At 41.2% G+C, this 12,871-nt stretch overlaps 2 protein-coding genes across 4 annotated transcripts in view; both read left to right on the top strand.

The window, feature by feature from the left end:
- Nucleotides 1–6,827, top strand: part of RAB3B (RAB3B, member RAS oncogene family) — a 51,503-nt gene extending 44,676 nt beyond the window's left edge. For all 3 annotated transcript variants that reach the window (XM_081010841.1, XM_081010839.1, XM_081010840.1), the window contains exons 4-5: nucleotides 1,938–2,062; nucleotides 5,062–6,827. In XM_081010841.1, coding sequence (XP_080866967.1) covers nucleotides 1,938–2,062; nucleotides 5,062–5,252 — 316 coding nt within the window. In that variant the 3' untranslated portion in view covers nucleotides 5,253–6,827. The remainder of the gene's footprint in view (nucleotides 1–1,937; nucleotides 2,063–5,061) is intronic.
- A 1,900-nt stretch (nucleotides 6,828–8,727) lies between these two features.
- The window catches only part of NRDC (nardilysin convertase), a 30,497-nt gene continuing 26,353 nt past the window's right edge, over nucleotides 8,728–12,871 (top strand). The window contains exon 1 of the mRNA XM_081010816.1: nucleotides 8,728–9,203. Within this exon, the coding sequence (XP_080866942.1) occupies nucleotides 8,743–9,203 (461 nt within the window). The 5' untranslated portion in view covers nucleotides 8,728–8,742. The remainder of the gene's footprint in view (nucleotides 9,204–12,871) is intronic.

The raw sequence follows: 12,871 nt of genomic DNA, 5'->3' as shown, positions 1-12,871 counted from the left end.
GATAGGATATTGCCCTCGTGGCCTGCTTGTGGGTTTCTCATAACCATCCATTTGAACACTGTGAGTACAGGATTCCTGGACCACATGAGCTCTTCTGACGTTTTTATGTTCTTAAGATGAAAGGAACATTTTTGACCATATGTTTAGGTATGACTACAACAACTCAAGATTCCTCCAAACTGTGATAGAATATTCCACTGTAATGCAATATATAAGAATTATATTGTTGTTGTTTAGTCGTTTAGTCGTGTCCAACTCTTCGTGACCCCATGGACCAGAGCACGCCAGGCACTCCTGTCTTCCACTGCCTCCCACAGTTTGGTCAGACTCATGTTTGTAGCTTCGAGAACACTGTCCAACCATCTCGTCCTCTGTCGTCCCCTTCTCCTTGTGCCCTCCATCTTTCCCAACATCAGGGTCTTTTCCAGGGAGTCTTCTCTTCTCATGAGGAATTATAGAATTATATATATATGGTTAATTGATAGCAATGAATTTGGGATGAAGATGATTCATCAATTTTATATCTCTTAGCTCCCCCTGCTGGATTTGGGATGCTTTGGTTTGTTTCTTTGGCCACAGATGCATTCCAAAGCCAAAACTGTGCTGAGAGGTGCTGCATTTCTATTTAAATTATAGCAATTTTTTTCTAAATTTGAATTGATACATATAAATTAGCACAGACAACTGTCATTCAAATATTTGTCTTTTGCAGTCTCTTTTGGTGATAAGATTCCTCTCTTTTTTTGGAGATGCATATGTAACCACCCTAAAATTATGTAGAAATGTTGTTAAATTATTAACATTTTTAATTCATTAATCTTCAGATTAGTTAGTTAATTAAAGATATCCACAAGATACCAAAAGCTAGCAGAAATTAACAGCAAAAATAAACAAGTGAGCCATTAATTTGGAACTTCAACTAAAAATTGAGTTGGTTAATATACTAAACAAAATTGCCTGAGCAATTCTAACCATCCTATTGAATTCAATAGGGCTTCTTCCCAGGTAAGTGGGGTTAGGATTGCAACCTAATGAAAGCTTATGATTGTTTTAAAAAGGTGCAGCTTCAAGATATTTTCATACAACCTAGGACAAATCCTTGAAACTGATCTAGAAAGCACTGATGCTACTGTGACTGACCTATAAACTCCAAATTCCCAGAAACACAAGTTAAAATGAACAGGATCAATAAGTAGTCACTGGCAAGCTATAATGCATTTGTGTGCGTATGTGTGAACAAAACATGGAATATTAGGCACATCTGGGAGCTCTGATCTAGTTTCAGCTGAAGAGGGACAGCACCATACTTTGAAAAATCTTACAAGAAAAGCTGAACATCTGAGTTCAATATACAGGCTACTTTTATTAATAATTATAAGCTTACCCAACTAAACCTTCAGGTGCAGAACTGGAACTGTCAGAAGCCAGCAGCTCAGCTGAAGGCTGAGTATATCTTTTTTCAAAGCACACTTTTCCATATTATATTCCTCAAAACAGGGATCAGCAAACACACCAGTGGTGTGCTGTGAAATTTTTCATAGGGGAACAGTTAGTATCAGAGGCACCAGCTTGCGAGGGCCATGGAGGGGAGGTGTCACACACACGAGCCTCTGGCCCTAAGCCCAGCAGAAGTTTCCCAGGCTTTGGGAAGGAGGCACCAGGCTTTAATACTTTAATTTAGCGAGATCATTGAAGGGACCAGCATAGTCCCCCTGGTCCACTGACTGCACACCACTGAAATGCACAAAGGTTTTGGCTAAAAAATTTCACTGAAATTCCTAAACTGGGACGATTGCATTGCTTTTGCAAAATCAACAATATGTTAACTGTCAATATTGTATTTGTGTTTTGTCATTTGGGAGTGGAGGTTTAGTGCATTCACATTGTGACACATTATTGGCTACTACTCTCACCGCAAATCCTTTCTTCTCCCACAGGGCTACTCAAATAAAGACCTACTCCTGGGATAATGCCCAAGTCATTCTGGTTGGAAACAAATGTGACATGGAGGATGAGAGAATCGTTCCTTTTGAAAAGGGAAAACATCTGGCTGATCAGTTGGGTACATGTTAACATTTTACTTTTTTTGATCCCTTCTCCCTCCAGTTATAAGCAGGGATGGGGAACCAATGGCCCTCCAGATGTTGTTGGATTCCAACTCCCATTAGTCCCAGCCAGCATGACCAATGGTCAAGGATGATGGAAGTTGTAGTCCAGGATCATCTTGAGGGCTAGATTCCATATCCCTTAGTTGCATCCTAATTGCAGCCTCATCTACTTTCTCAGATAATTGGGTTATAATATTTATTTATTATTTATGCAATTTTATTTTTTTATTAAATGAGTGTAACACCGTTTACCTCAAGATCCCAGGGTGGTTAACAGCATAAAAATACAGAATAAAAACACAATATACAGGATAAAAACAAGAAGAACAAAATAAACCAATAACTCCCCTCCCACAAACACATTTAAAAGGACATAGATTGTTAGTAAGCCCATTGACTATTCCTCTCTGTTTAGCCTACTGTCTCAGTTGCAGTGAAAGATGTTGTCAATGTTGAACTACAATCCAACTGCAGGTCTAATAGGCTTCTGTTATGTGGAATGGGGAGGGGCACCATCTTGCCTTTTGCCTCAGCCAGTAAAATGTCTTGGTCCAACCCTGCCTGCTACCCAAGTGAACTGAGTTGAACTGTAAGCTGAATAAGTGTGTATCTGAAGAAGTGTGCATGCACACGAAAGCTTATACCAAGAACTAACTTAGTTGGTCTTTAAGGTGCTACAGGAAGGAATTTTTTTATTGTAAGCTGAATGTCCCATTTGGTCACAGCTGAACTTTTTGCTTCCTATCTTTTTTCCTTTGGGCACATACTGGTATGTCACTACTGTCGAGTTCTGTTAGCTGGGTGTTTGCTCCGATTCCTGTGTGACTTGCTGTCTGTATATGTGTGAGTGTGCAGGAGAAGTGAGTTTTGTCAGGTTTCAATCTGGTTTTGTATATCGACTGGCTGGATATTGGTAATTCCAGTATTCCTAGGGAGTGAAGAGTGCAGAATGAGTTTTTTAAAAAAACATACTGTGTTTTGCTGGCTTTCAAGTGTCATGGCTGAGTGATGGAGACTTAATGGCTGTTTTGAGATACGTCTTTGGGAGTGAGGGCATCATGAGAGACTGTGAGTGTGTGAAAGAGAGAATTAAATAAACTGTGGGATATGAATGTTTGTGGGTGTTATGAGTGATGTGTGACTTCATGCCCTATTATTTATACTCTCAGTGTTGTCAAGAGAGCAGCTGAACGAGGGTCAACCAGAGAGCCTTATGGCTCAGTGAGAGAGCCTCCACAGTCTTAGCCTGACACTCTAATTACTGGGTGCTTTCAGACCGAGGTATAATGTTGCAAAGCTTTCATTTATATACCACAAACAGGTCATGGGCAAGAGGCTTTTTAATGGATTGTATTTTCAGTGAAAATGATGAATCTGGATTCAGTTGAGGTGGGCAAGGCTGGCATTTTGTGTAGGCACTGTGAAAAACTTGTATGAATGACCAGTACCAATACTAATATAAAAACCTGTCTGGAAGCATCATTTATCTTTCTGCTGCTACTATTTGCAGCAGATGCACAGCTTTGTTTGTCAAATAGTTGGGAGCACTGGGAGCTGTTCTGAGCTTCACAGCAGTGAGGATTAGAGGTACCCAGGCATGCATAAAATATAATTTTCCTCATTTAGCTTTTCATTGGTTGGTGTGTTAACACTGATTGTTCATTTCAAACAGCTGGTCTGATGAAGCAGCCCTTTTAATAACTTTATGAAAATATTTCAGTTAAGTCATTCCATTTCCCATTCTTAGTAGTTGACATACGAATCAGCATGACATTCAACATTCAAATTACTATGACAGTTAACACTGCTCATAATTTCTCAGCAGTGTATTTTGTTCTGACTCTTCCTTATATACCTTCCCAGATTTTTTAGAACATCAAGAAGTACGTATATCAAACACCAGATTAAGAGCATTCCAAACAGCTCTGGAGTGTAAACATTTGCTTTTTTGTAAGAAGAGTTATCAGTGTGTTTATGGAAATTCCTTAATTCCTAATTTTATTCAAACCTCTCATGTTGACCCAGTTCTCAACTCCCAAATCTTCACCTCTGACAACACGGTTAAAAACAAAGGACCACAATAAAACTTTATTCCTAATTTTAGCTGGCTCCTGTCTATGACTTTATGATTACCAAGCTGCTATTATCTACTGCTCTGCCTGTACCTGCATCCAGACATTATAAGACAGCAATATTTTAAAAGTGTTTTGTAAGCTTTAAATATTGTTAGTAGTAGTTGTAGGCTTTTTTCTTCGTGGGCTTCAATGCCTGATTTAAGATTTGTTTATTTAATATGTGAATAGAGCTATGTATTTAATATTTGATGTGTTAAAATTATAAAATATGTTTTTTTTAAAAAATGGGACCAGGAAAAAATGCAATACAATAGAAAAGAATACAATAGAAAAGAATAAAAACAAACCCACCCCAAAAGACTATACAATACAACACACATCAACTAAATCAGTCCACCTAACCTGAGGACCATTTACATACCCAATGCTTTATAATAATAATAATAATAAATCCCCTTTACAGCTGCGCTACACTTAGGGCTTTTTTCAGCCGGAACTCACTGGAACTCAGTTCCGGCACCTCTCAGGTGGGTGCCATTGCCATTTTAAGAATGAGGGTGGTGTTCATGGAGAGTTCCGGCACTTCTTTTTCTAGAAAAATAACACTGGCTACACTCATATGGTGCAATATCTTTCTGAACTTAAACTGATTTTATTTATTTTAAAGACCATAAACTAGAGATTTATACACCATCACTTTTAATAAAACCTTCTTATCTATTCTGAACTTAGACACCTGTTGTTTTTTTTAAAAACAGACAAACCAAAATGAACTGTTTAATATGACCAACAGATAATTTAAAGCCAGTTTAACATGAGAAGCAGTTTTGGGATAACCAGATATTGATTTGTGTACTTTTTTAAAAAACAAAAAACAGGGTTCGATTATTTTGAAGCTAGCGCCAAGGAGAATGTCAACGTGAGGCAGGTCTTTGAGCGCCTGGTGGACATCATCTGTGAAAAGATGTCGGAGAGCATGGATTCGGAAGCTTCTAGGACAACTACTGCCGGGAAGAACGTGCGTCTCACATACAGCCCCCCTCCATTGCAGCAGAAGTGCTCCTGTTAATGCCTCAAAATCTCTAAGAAAGTTGTTGTTGCAGGATAGGGGGCAGGTACAGTACATCTTTTAAAAGAGATGTTTCAGTGCTGGTGGAGCTGGATATGTTTGTCTGATGTTTTGCAAAGTCTCTTTATATATTTTATACCAAAACAGTGCAAGCGCAGCTACTGTTCCAGTGAAAAGTTATGCTACGGTTTAAGTAGTTTATATAGTCTGTCACATATTTCTGTGTGGTTCTCAATGTTACCATTGTTTTGCCACCAGTCAGGTAATCCTGACTCAAAAACACTTTATTAGCATCTGATAGCTAGAGACCACTGTTAACTATGGCACAAAAAATTAATTAAAAAAAGAAAGGACAGCAGTTTGAACTATCTCACAAAAAGATCTTCAGAAGGGAGAGGCAATATTGTTCTTTGTGTAATTAACTGGTATCTTTGCTTAAGAAGAATTGCCCAGGAAAAGCTGTAGCTCAGTGGGAGAGCATGCAGAAGGTCCTAGACTACAGGTAGGTAGCTGTGTTGGTCTGCCGTAGTCGAAACAAAATAAACAAATTCCTTCCAGTAGCACAAGGAATTTGTTTATTATGTTTCATTTGAACCAGTCATTTTCATTGAGGCAAAAACCACCAAGCTCAGTCACTCCATACCACAGCAGCCACACCATTCACATGAGCATGTGTCAAAAGGAAAGGGTGGTACTTTAGAGGGGCATATTGCCAGAAACACTGGGAACAAGTCGTTAGGGGTATTTTTCCTATAAAGCAGCATTTGAAAAGCCTTGGTATGTGCATGGAATTCTGGACATGGTTTCAATTAGACTGCAAGTACGACAGTGATAGACATCCAAGGCCATTCAACGAGTTTATGGCTTAATTGCTCTACAGATAAATATTCAGACTGTTTAATTTTTTTTGCACTTGTGGAAGTACATTAGTTCCCAAGAAAAAAAAGACGTATGTAACTGGGGAAAGGTTGAAAAAAAAATTCTGTGGCACTTTAAGGACTAACAAATTTTGTATAGCAATTAGCTTTTGTGAACTAAATTTCACTTAATCAGAATATATCATTTAGGACCATTCCTATACTATTTAATATTTTAATAATCATAAACGGCATGTATTACATGTGCACATAAAAACTACTGAAAATGACAAAGGCTACTAAAATTGACACACTCTTAACTTTTCCTGCCAATATCCTCTACCTTCACTGAGGTCAGCTAAGCTCAGGAAGCAATTCGTTGTAATTGCAGGATCAGGCATTTGCCCTTGACAATCTTGCAACTACCTTAAGATTGCAATCCCACATAACTTGATGGGACATACTTCTGAGTGGACATATAAGATTGCACTGTTAATGTTCACACACAAACTCCACTTTGTCATAGTAGGAATATGAACTGTGATAGTAAGTCAAAATATGTTTAGTAGAGAGTTTGAATTTGTATTAATTATAATGAAAAAGTTCTATTTTCTTGCACATTTGTGATTTGGTGTTTAGCAGGCACTTTCTGTGTAGTGTTTGAATGTACATGTTCCTAATTATGAAATCATGACAAAATAAAGCTGTTATTTAGTCACCCTGATCTGATTTGAGTGTTAATTTACATTGCTAATAGGCATAAATAGCTCGTCTAGTTTTTCAGTTGTATCACTGTGAAACCATATAGTTATAATGCTTATCAATAACATTTATTATTAGTGTTGTTGTTGATAGACAGACTAAGCAAGGTTATAAAGATAATGCTACATATTATTACCATTTGAACATTAGATTGTTCAAATTACTTCACATACATTGCATCAATAATTGTTACCTCAGTTCTGTAACATAGGTCAATACTATTTCATTCACATAGGCTGCTGAGCTACTCTCCAGATAATATAACCTGGGCCCACTTTTAATTATACTCAGGGCTTTTTTTCAGGTGGAACTCAACAGAACTCAGTTCCAGCACCTCTCAGGTGGGCATTATTGCCATTCCAAGAGAATAAAGGAAGTGTCCGTGGTGAGTTCCGGCACCTATTTTTTCTAGAAAAATAGCACTGATTCAGTTAATGGGGGGGGGTGGCTAACTTGTGATATTCCAGATATTGTTGGACTTCAATTTCCATCATCCCCAACATTGGCCATGTTTACAGGGGCTGATGGAACTTTGAGTGTAACAGCAGTGAAATATAAGGACAATTAATGATACAAAGAAAAGTATACAGTGTCTGAATCTAATAATTTATTATTACATTTATATGCCATCATTCCTCCAAGGAGCTCAAGGTGGCATTTATGGTTCTCCCCTATTTTATCATTGCAAATCATGTGACCCAGGTTAGATTGCACCTGGCCCCAAATCAGTCTGGCTCCAGATTTGATTAGCTGCTGAAATGGTGAATAGTTTACTGCAGTTTCTTTTTCACAAGTACAATATCCAAATTACATATGTACCATAGCAAATGGTGCATTTCTCCCCTGTTCACAATGGAAAGGAGAGTTGGGTGTTCAGTCCTGGCTATCCAATGAAATGTTGGTAAGTCCGGTGTAACAGAGGATAACCCAGTGCAAGCAATTCTAGCATGGTGCAGGGGAACCAGGTTCCTATCCCCAACCTATGTAAGCCTGGCTACTCGCAACTCTTGTGAAATGGGATCGTCTAGTTTTCCATTCTACCCACTCTTCAGTGTCCGAGATACAGCTAGTCATTTGTAGATTAGGAGGGCAGCCTCGAGTGTTTTGGAAGACCAGCAAAGTTGTCTAATAGGTAAGTTAAAGGTTGTAGAAGTGGTGCAGGCACGTAAATCAAACTGTAGTGACTCCCAAGTATCACCAATATTAATCCTGGAGATAGCAAGGTGGATCACTCGGACAGACTTCCAAGTTTACAGTATCTATTTTGTTTTTTACTAGAATACCAAGATCCATCAACCAGAGCAGCAGGGCAACTCGAAAATGCAAACTACAACGCCACAGTCTTCCATAGTTTGCATGCCAAAAACCTTTAGAACCTAAAAGGAATAAAGTTACAAAACACAAAAAGAGAAACAGCAGACACAATCATTTTTACTTCCAAGCCAAACAGATACATATACATATATACATAAGTGTGTGTGTGTGTGCGCGCGCGCGCGCGCGCTACATATCCCCAGTTCAAGGAAGCGCAGAACGGTTCCCAGACGTTCTAAGCGTAATAGCGCTCCCTCATTCGCTGGCGCAGATTATTGGCTCCTTTTCTACGAGTGAGAGCTTGTTGAACCAATCCAAAACTACTCGTCTTTAGAAAAACGTTTATAAGGCAAAACTCAGTTTTGAAGGAAGCAGGGGTGAGATAAGCCTACTACTCCATCCTACAATACCTTATTCCCCTTCCCCGACTCTCCGTCTCCCCTCCATTTCCTAGCGCCAATGGTTTGCCCCATTCCCACCTCCTCAGGCTCCCGGCAGCCTGTTAAGAGTCAAGTGATGCCGGTAGAAGCTCGGATTTGCGGGCGTCTGGCGCGTGGATGCCGAGCCGGGCCCTGATTGGGCGACTTCGGCGGCTTCCGGTCCTGAGCACCGGCCTGCGGCTGAGGGCTGGAGCTGCTGGGCCGGAGCTGGGCCCGCCGTGGATGCTGAGGGCGGAAGCCGCCTGGCCGCGCGGGACCTCGGTGGTGAGCCACCTTCGAGCAGGGCGAGCCCTCCGCAGCAGCCGCGCCGGCAACCCTCAAGCCAAGCCGCGAGGGATCCTCAGCGGGCCTCGCTCTCCCTCAGCCATGCCTGGCCGGGCCAAGGCCTCGCTGGGTGGCGGCGCCGAGCAGCCTGAGGACTTGGAGAGCAGTCGCGGGGCCAAGGCCGGCACAGCCCAAGAGGAGCCTGAGGCGGAAGCGGGAGGCGAAGGAGACAAGGCCGCGGCCGCCAGCGAGCCCAGCCCCAACCTGGGGGATCCCGAGATCGTCAAGTCCCCCAGCGATCCCAAGCAGTACAGGTGGGCGCGGGGAGGAGGAAAGGGGAGGGCGAAGGCGTAAGGATGGGGAAGAGCCTCTCAGGTGCGTCAAGCGTAGCGTAAATGAACTACACGAGACATTTCTTGTGCCGGTCAGCACCGTAGTTTCCCCTCCTTTTATCCTGATCGGCCGCCAGAAGGTTTGTGGTTGGGGGGGTTGGGTAGAGCAATCCCGGGGAGAAGGGATGTCGCTTTCCAGCGTGGTAGGCCCGGTTATCAGAAGCAGGGGCATAGCTGTCAACTTTCAGATTTGAAAATAAGGGATCAGTAGCCTCACCTGTCCCAGGGACAGTCTACGGGATAGCTAACAATCCGGGATAGCAGCGGGAAGCAGCAGGAAACGGCGCTGGAATAAGGGAATTTCCCGCAAAAAAGGGAAGTTCACAGCTATGGGCAGGGGAAATATATTCATGTTTCTTTTAAAAGTCATGCAAGCCACGGGCCATTGCATTATGTGCTATAGTAGATGCTACTGGCCACTAGCTTAGATGCATTTAAAAGGCGAAGTTGGTGGAGATATATCCCGCATGATTCTATTGAGTGGCTCTTAGCCAGGATGGCAACATGAAACTTCCATGTTCAGAACATAGCTGTCAACTTTTCCCTTTTCTTGTGAGGAATCCTATTCGGAATAAGGGAATTTCCCTTAAAAAAAGGAAAACGTTGACGGCTATGGTTCAGAAGCAGTTTATCACTGAGTGCCAAATGGAGTGACATTCCCAAAGGCATGTGGTTAGCCACTGTTCTGGATTAGGCGGACTTCAGTCTGATCCCACACGGTTCCTATGTACTCTGTATTCGTAAAATAGCTTGCCACCTTTGTCAGCTCAATTCCAACAGATGCTCTTTGTAGAGAGCCAGTGTTAGATGAGATAATTAGATTGGACCAGTTACGGGTAGGTAGCCGTGTTGGTCTGCCGTAGTCGAAACAAGACTTAAGGTCAGTTCCCTACTCAGGCATTAAATTCACTGGGTGAGTTTAGACAAGTCATACTCATGGTCATTTTGAGAACAAAATGGGATAAGGCACATATGTGGTGGTCATTGTAATCAGTAACTTCCTGTGAGATTACCTACTCTTTCCCCATTTGTGTTAGCAGTATATTGTGTTCCACTTCTCAGCTTATAGAAGGAGAACTTTCATAAGGACTTTTGTTTCTTACATATTTGTTGCCTCTAGCAACTAATCTTTAGTCATAGTCTTGAGATTTTAGCTGGATCTGCTGGTAAAATAGAACTGACAAGAAAGTTTTGCAGACTTTACACTGAGTAGTTGATTTCTGTGAAGAATCTGAGTCTGTGTGTGCTCATTTTCAGGCTTTTTCTTTAAAGGTGGGGAATAGCAGTAGCTTACCACCACTGCCCCAGTTATGTATCAACTTGATATTGCACCTTTGATTTGAGAATTTCAGGACTGGTTTCAAGGGGACAAATAAGAAAGAAAGCATTACATCATGACTTATTTTCCTAACTGATTCCTCCCCCCCCCCCCGCCCTTTTACTAACTAGCATTTGGTCTGGTATTGTTTACAATTTTCTTATGTAACCAAAACCTGGACAATGTTGATTTGGCTGAACTGGATTCTTTTCCCGCCCCCCGTCAGCACTGTTATCTAAGTCATATAATAAGAGGTTATGATCTTGGTTATCAGTAACTTGATCATGTTGAGTGAGGTTACTTGTTACTTTATAATTCTTCAAAGAAAGGAATAATTTGGCATAAAGAAGAAAAATCACTACCACATGATGTGGTGATGACCACCAACTTGGATAGGTTTAAAAGCAGGTTAGACAAATTCATGGAGGGGATAGTCTTACTAGTCGTGATGGTAAAACACTATCTCCAGAAATAGAGTGCCTCTGAATATGAGTTACTGGGGAACAACAGCAAGAGAGGGTTGTTGCCCTCTAGTCCTGCTTGTGGGGTTAAAGTCAAAAAAGTAATTGTATATGTATTACAAACATGGAATTTTATTCCAACCATTAAATGTAAAACTGCACTCTTATAACCATATAAATACCAAGTGCCTTTTAAAAACATAAACATTAGTGTACTTTAATAATAAAGGTAAAGGTAAAGGGACCCCTGACCATTAGGTCCAGTCGTGACCCACTCTGGGGTTGCAGCGCTCATCTCGCTTTATTGGCTGAGGGAGCCGGCGTACAGCTTCCGGGTCATGTGGCCAGCATGACTAAGCCGCTTCTGGCAAACCAGAGCAGCACACGGAAACGCTGTTTACCTTCCCGCCGGAGTGGTACCTATTTATCTACTTGCACTTTGACGTGCTTTCAAACTGCTAGGTGGGCAAGAGCAGGGACCGAGCAACGGGCGCTCACCCCGTCGCGGGGATTCAAACCGCCGACCTTCTGATCGGCAAGTCCTAGGCTCTGTGGTTTAACCCACAGCGCCACCCGCGTCCCTTTAATAATAAATAGGTATAAATTCAGAAGCCAAAACCGAGGGTCAGCTAATTCTTGTGCTGGTTGCAGAAGCCTGCACAAGGCATTCTGCAAGCACAGCAGGGCTTTATGTCTCTCCTTCACCTATGTGCCTCCCATAGATCCTCTCTAGAGAGTCAGGAGAACTTCTAGAACTGTGCATGAGGGAAGGAAAGGGGAGTTTTTTGTTTGGCAACCAGAAATGCTTGCACTGACAGAACGCTTATATTAGTGCAATGTTTAATTGCATCCTATGTAATTATACTTGTAAAATGTAAATCTGCACATTGAAATTGCAACTTGAATGTGAGCATAAATGCTACATCTACTTTGTCTTATGGAAAACAACCTGCTGTAGAGATAGAAAAGGTCTAACCTGAATTTCCAGTATTAAATAGAAAGCTGTGATTGACTGCAATTTTGTGTGGATGAATAGAAGAGCATCGTGCTGTAGTTGCATTTCTGTGATGAAAGCTTTATTTTTCTTGCATTGGGGTTTAGAGCGGTAACACTTTTGATTTAAAGCAGAACGATTGGTAAGGATTGTGTGTAAGTCTCTCCTTGCTCTTACCATGTTTGCCTGTGCTGAATTGTGAGTGCACAGCTTTGCCCTCATCATTTTTAAGGCACCTCTCCCAGGAAGTGAGAGGAGCATCTCCTATGAAAGAAGCAGTGGTGCAGCTCACATTCTGAATCCAACCACTTTTAGTCTTGGAGGCTGCTAGTTGGCCATCCATGCAAACAGATGTGACCTACAGGCTGCTGTTGAGCCTTCACCATTCCTCCCCAAAAACCCCAAGTAGAATTTGTTCCTTTTCCATTGTTGTTATGCTGTCTATATCTCTGTAAGGTACCCTAATGTAGAATACTTCATTAACACCAAAACAGTCCTGGCAGCATTGTGTCTTGTCTTGCAATGTAATTGCCAAGGTAAATGCATATTTTTTATTAGTTCAGAAAGGCAAGAATTACTGTTTAGCAAATATTAATGGGTAGTATACAACCAAGTCATACTCAATAGGCAATTGAAATGTAGACTCAAGTTAGTCATCATGATACAACCCTTATACAAGAACAAAGTTCGTTGTTATTTTAAATTGTTTTTAATATTGTATTTTAAAGCTGTAACTTGCCCTGAGACCTTAGGGTGAAAAGTAGGTAATTAATAATAATTATTATAATGATGATAATAGTAATGATTGCAGGGACAC

This window comes from Podarcis pityusensis, assembly GCF_964106645.2.
Source record: "Podarcis pityusensis genome assembly, chromosome: 6".
NCBI classification, from domain to species: Eukaryota; Metazoa; Chordata; class Lepidosauria; order Squamata; family Lacertidae; genus Podarcis; species Podarcis pityusensis.
Note: the sequence above shows the minus strand (reverse complement) of the source record. Positions and strands in the feature narration are given on the sequence as shown.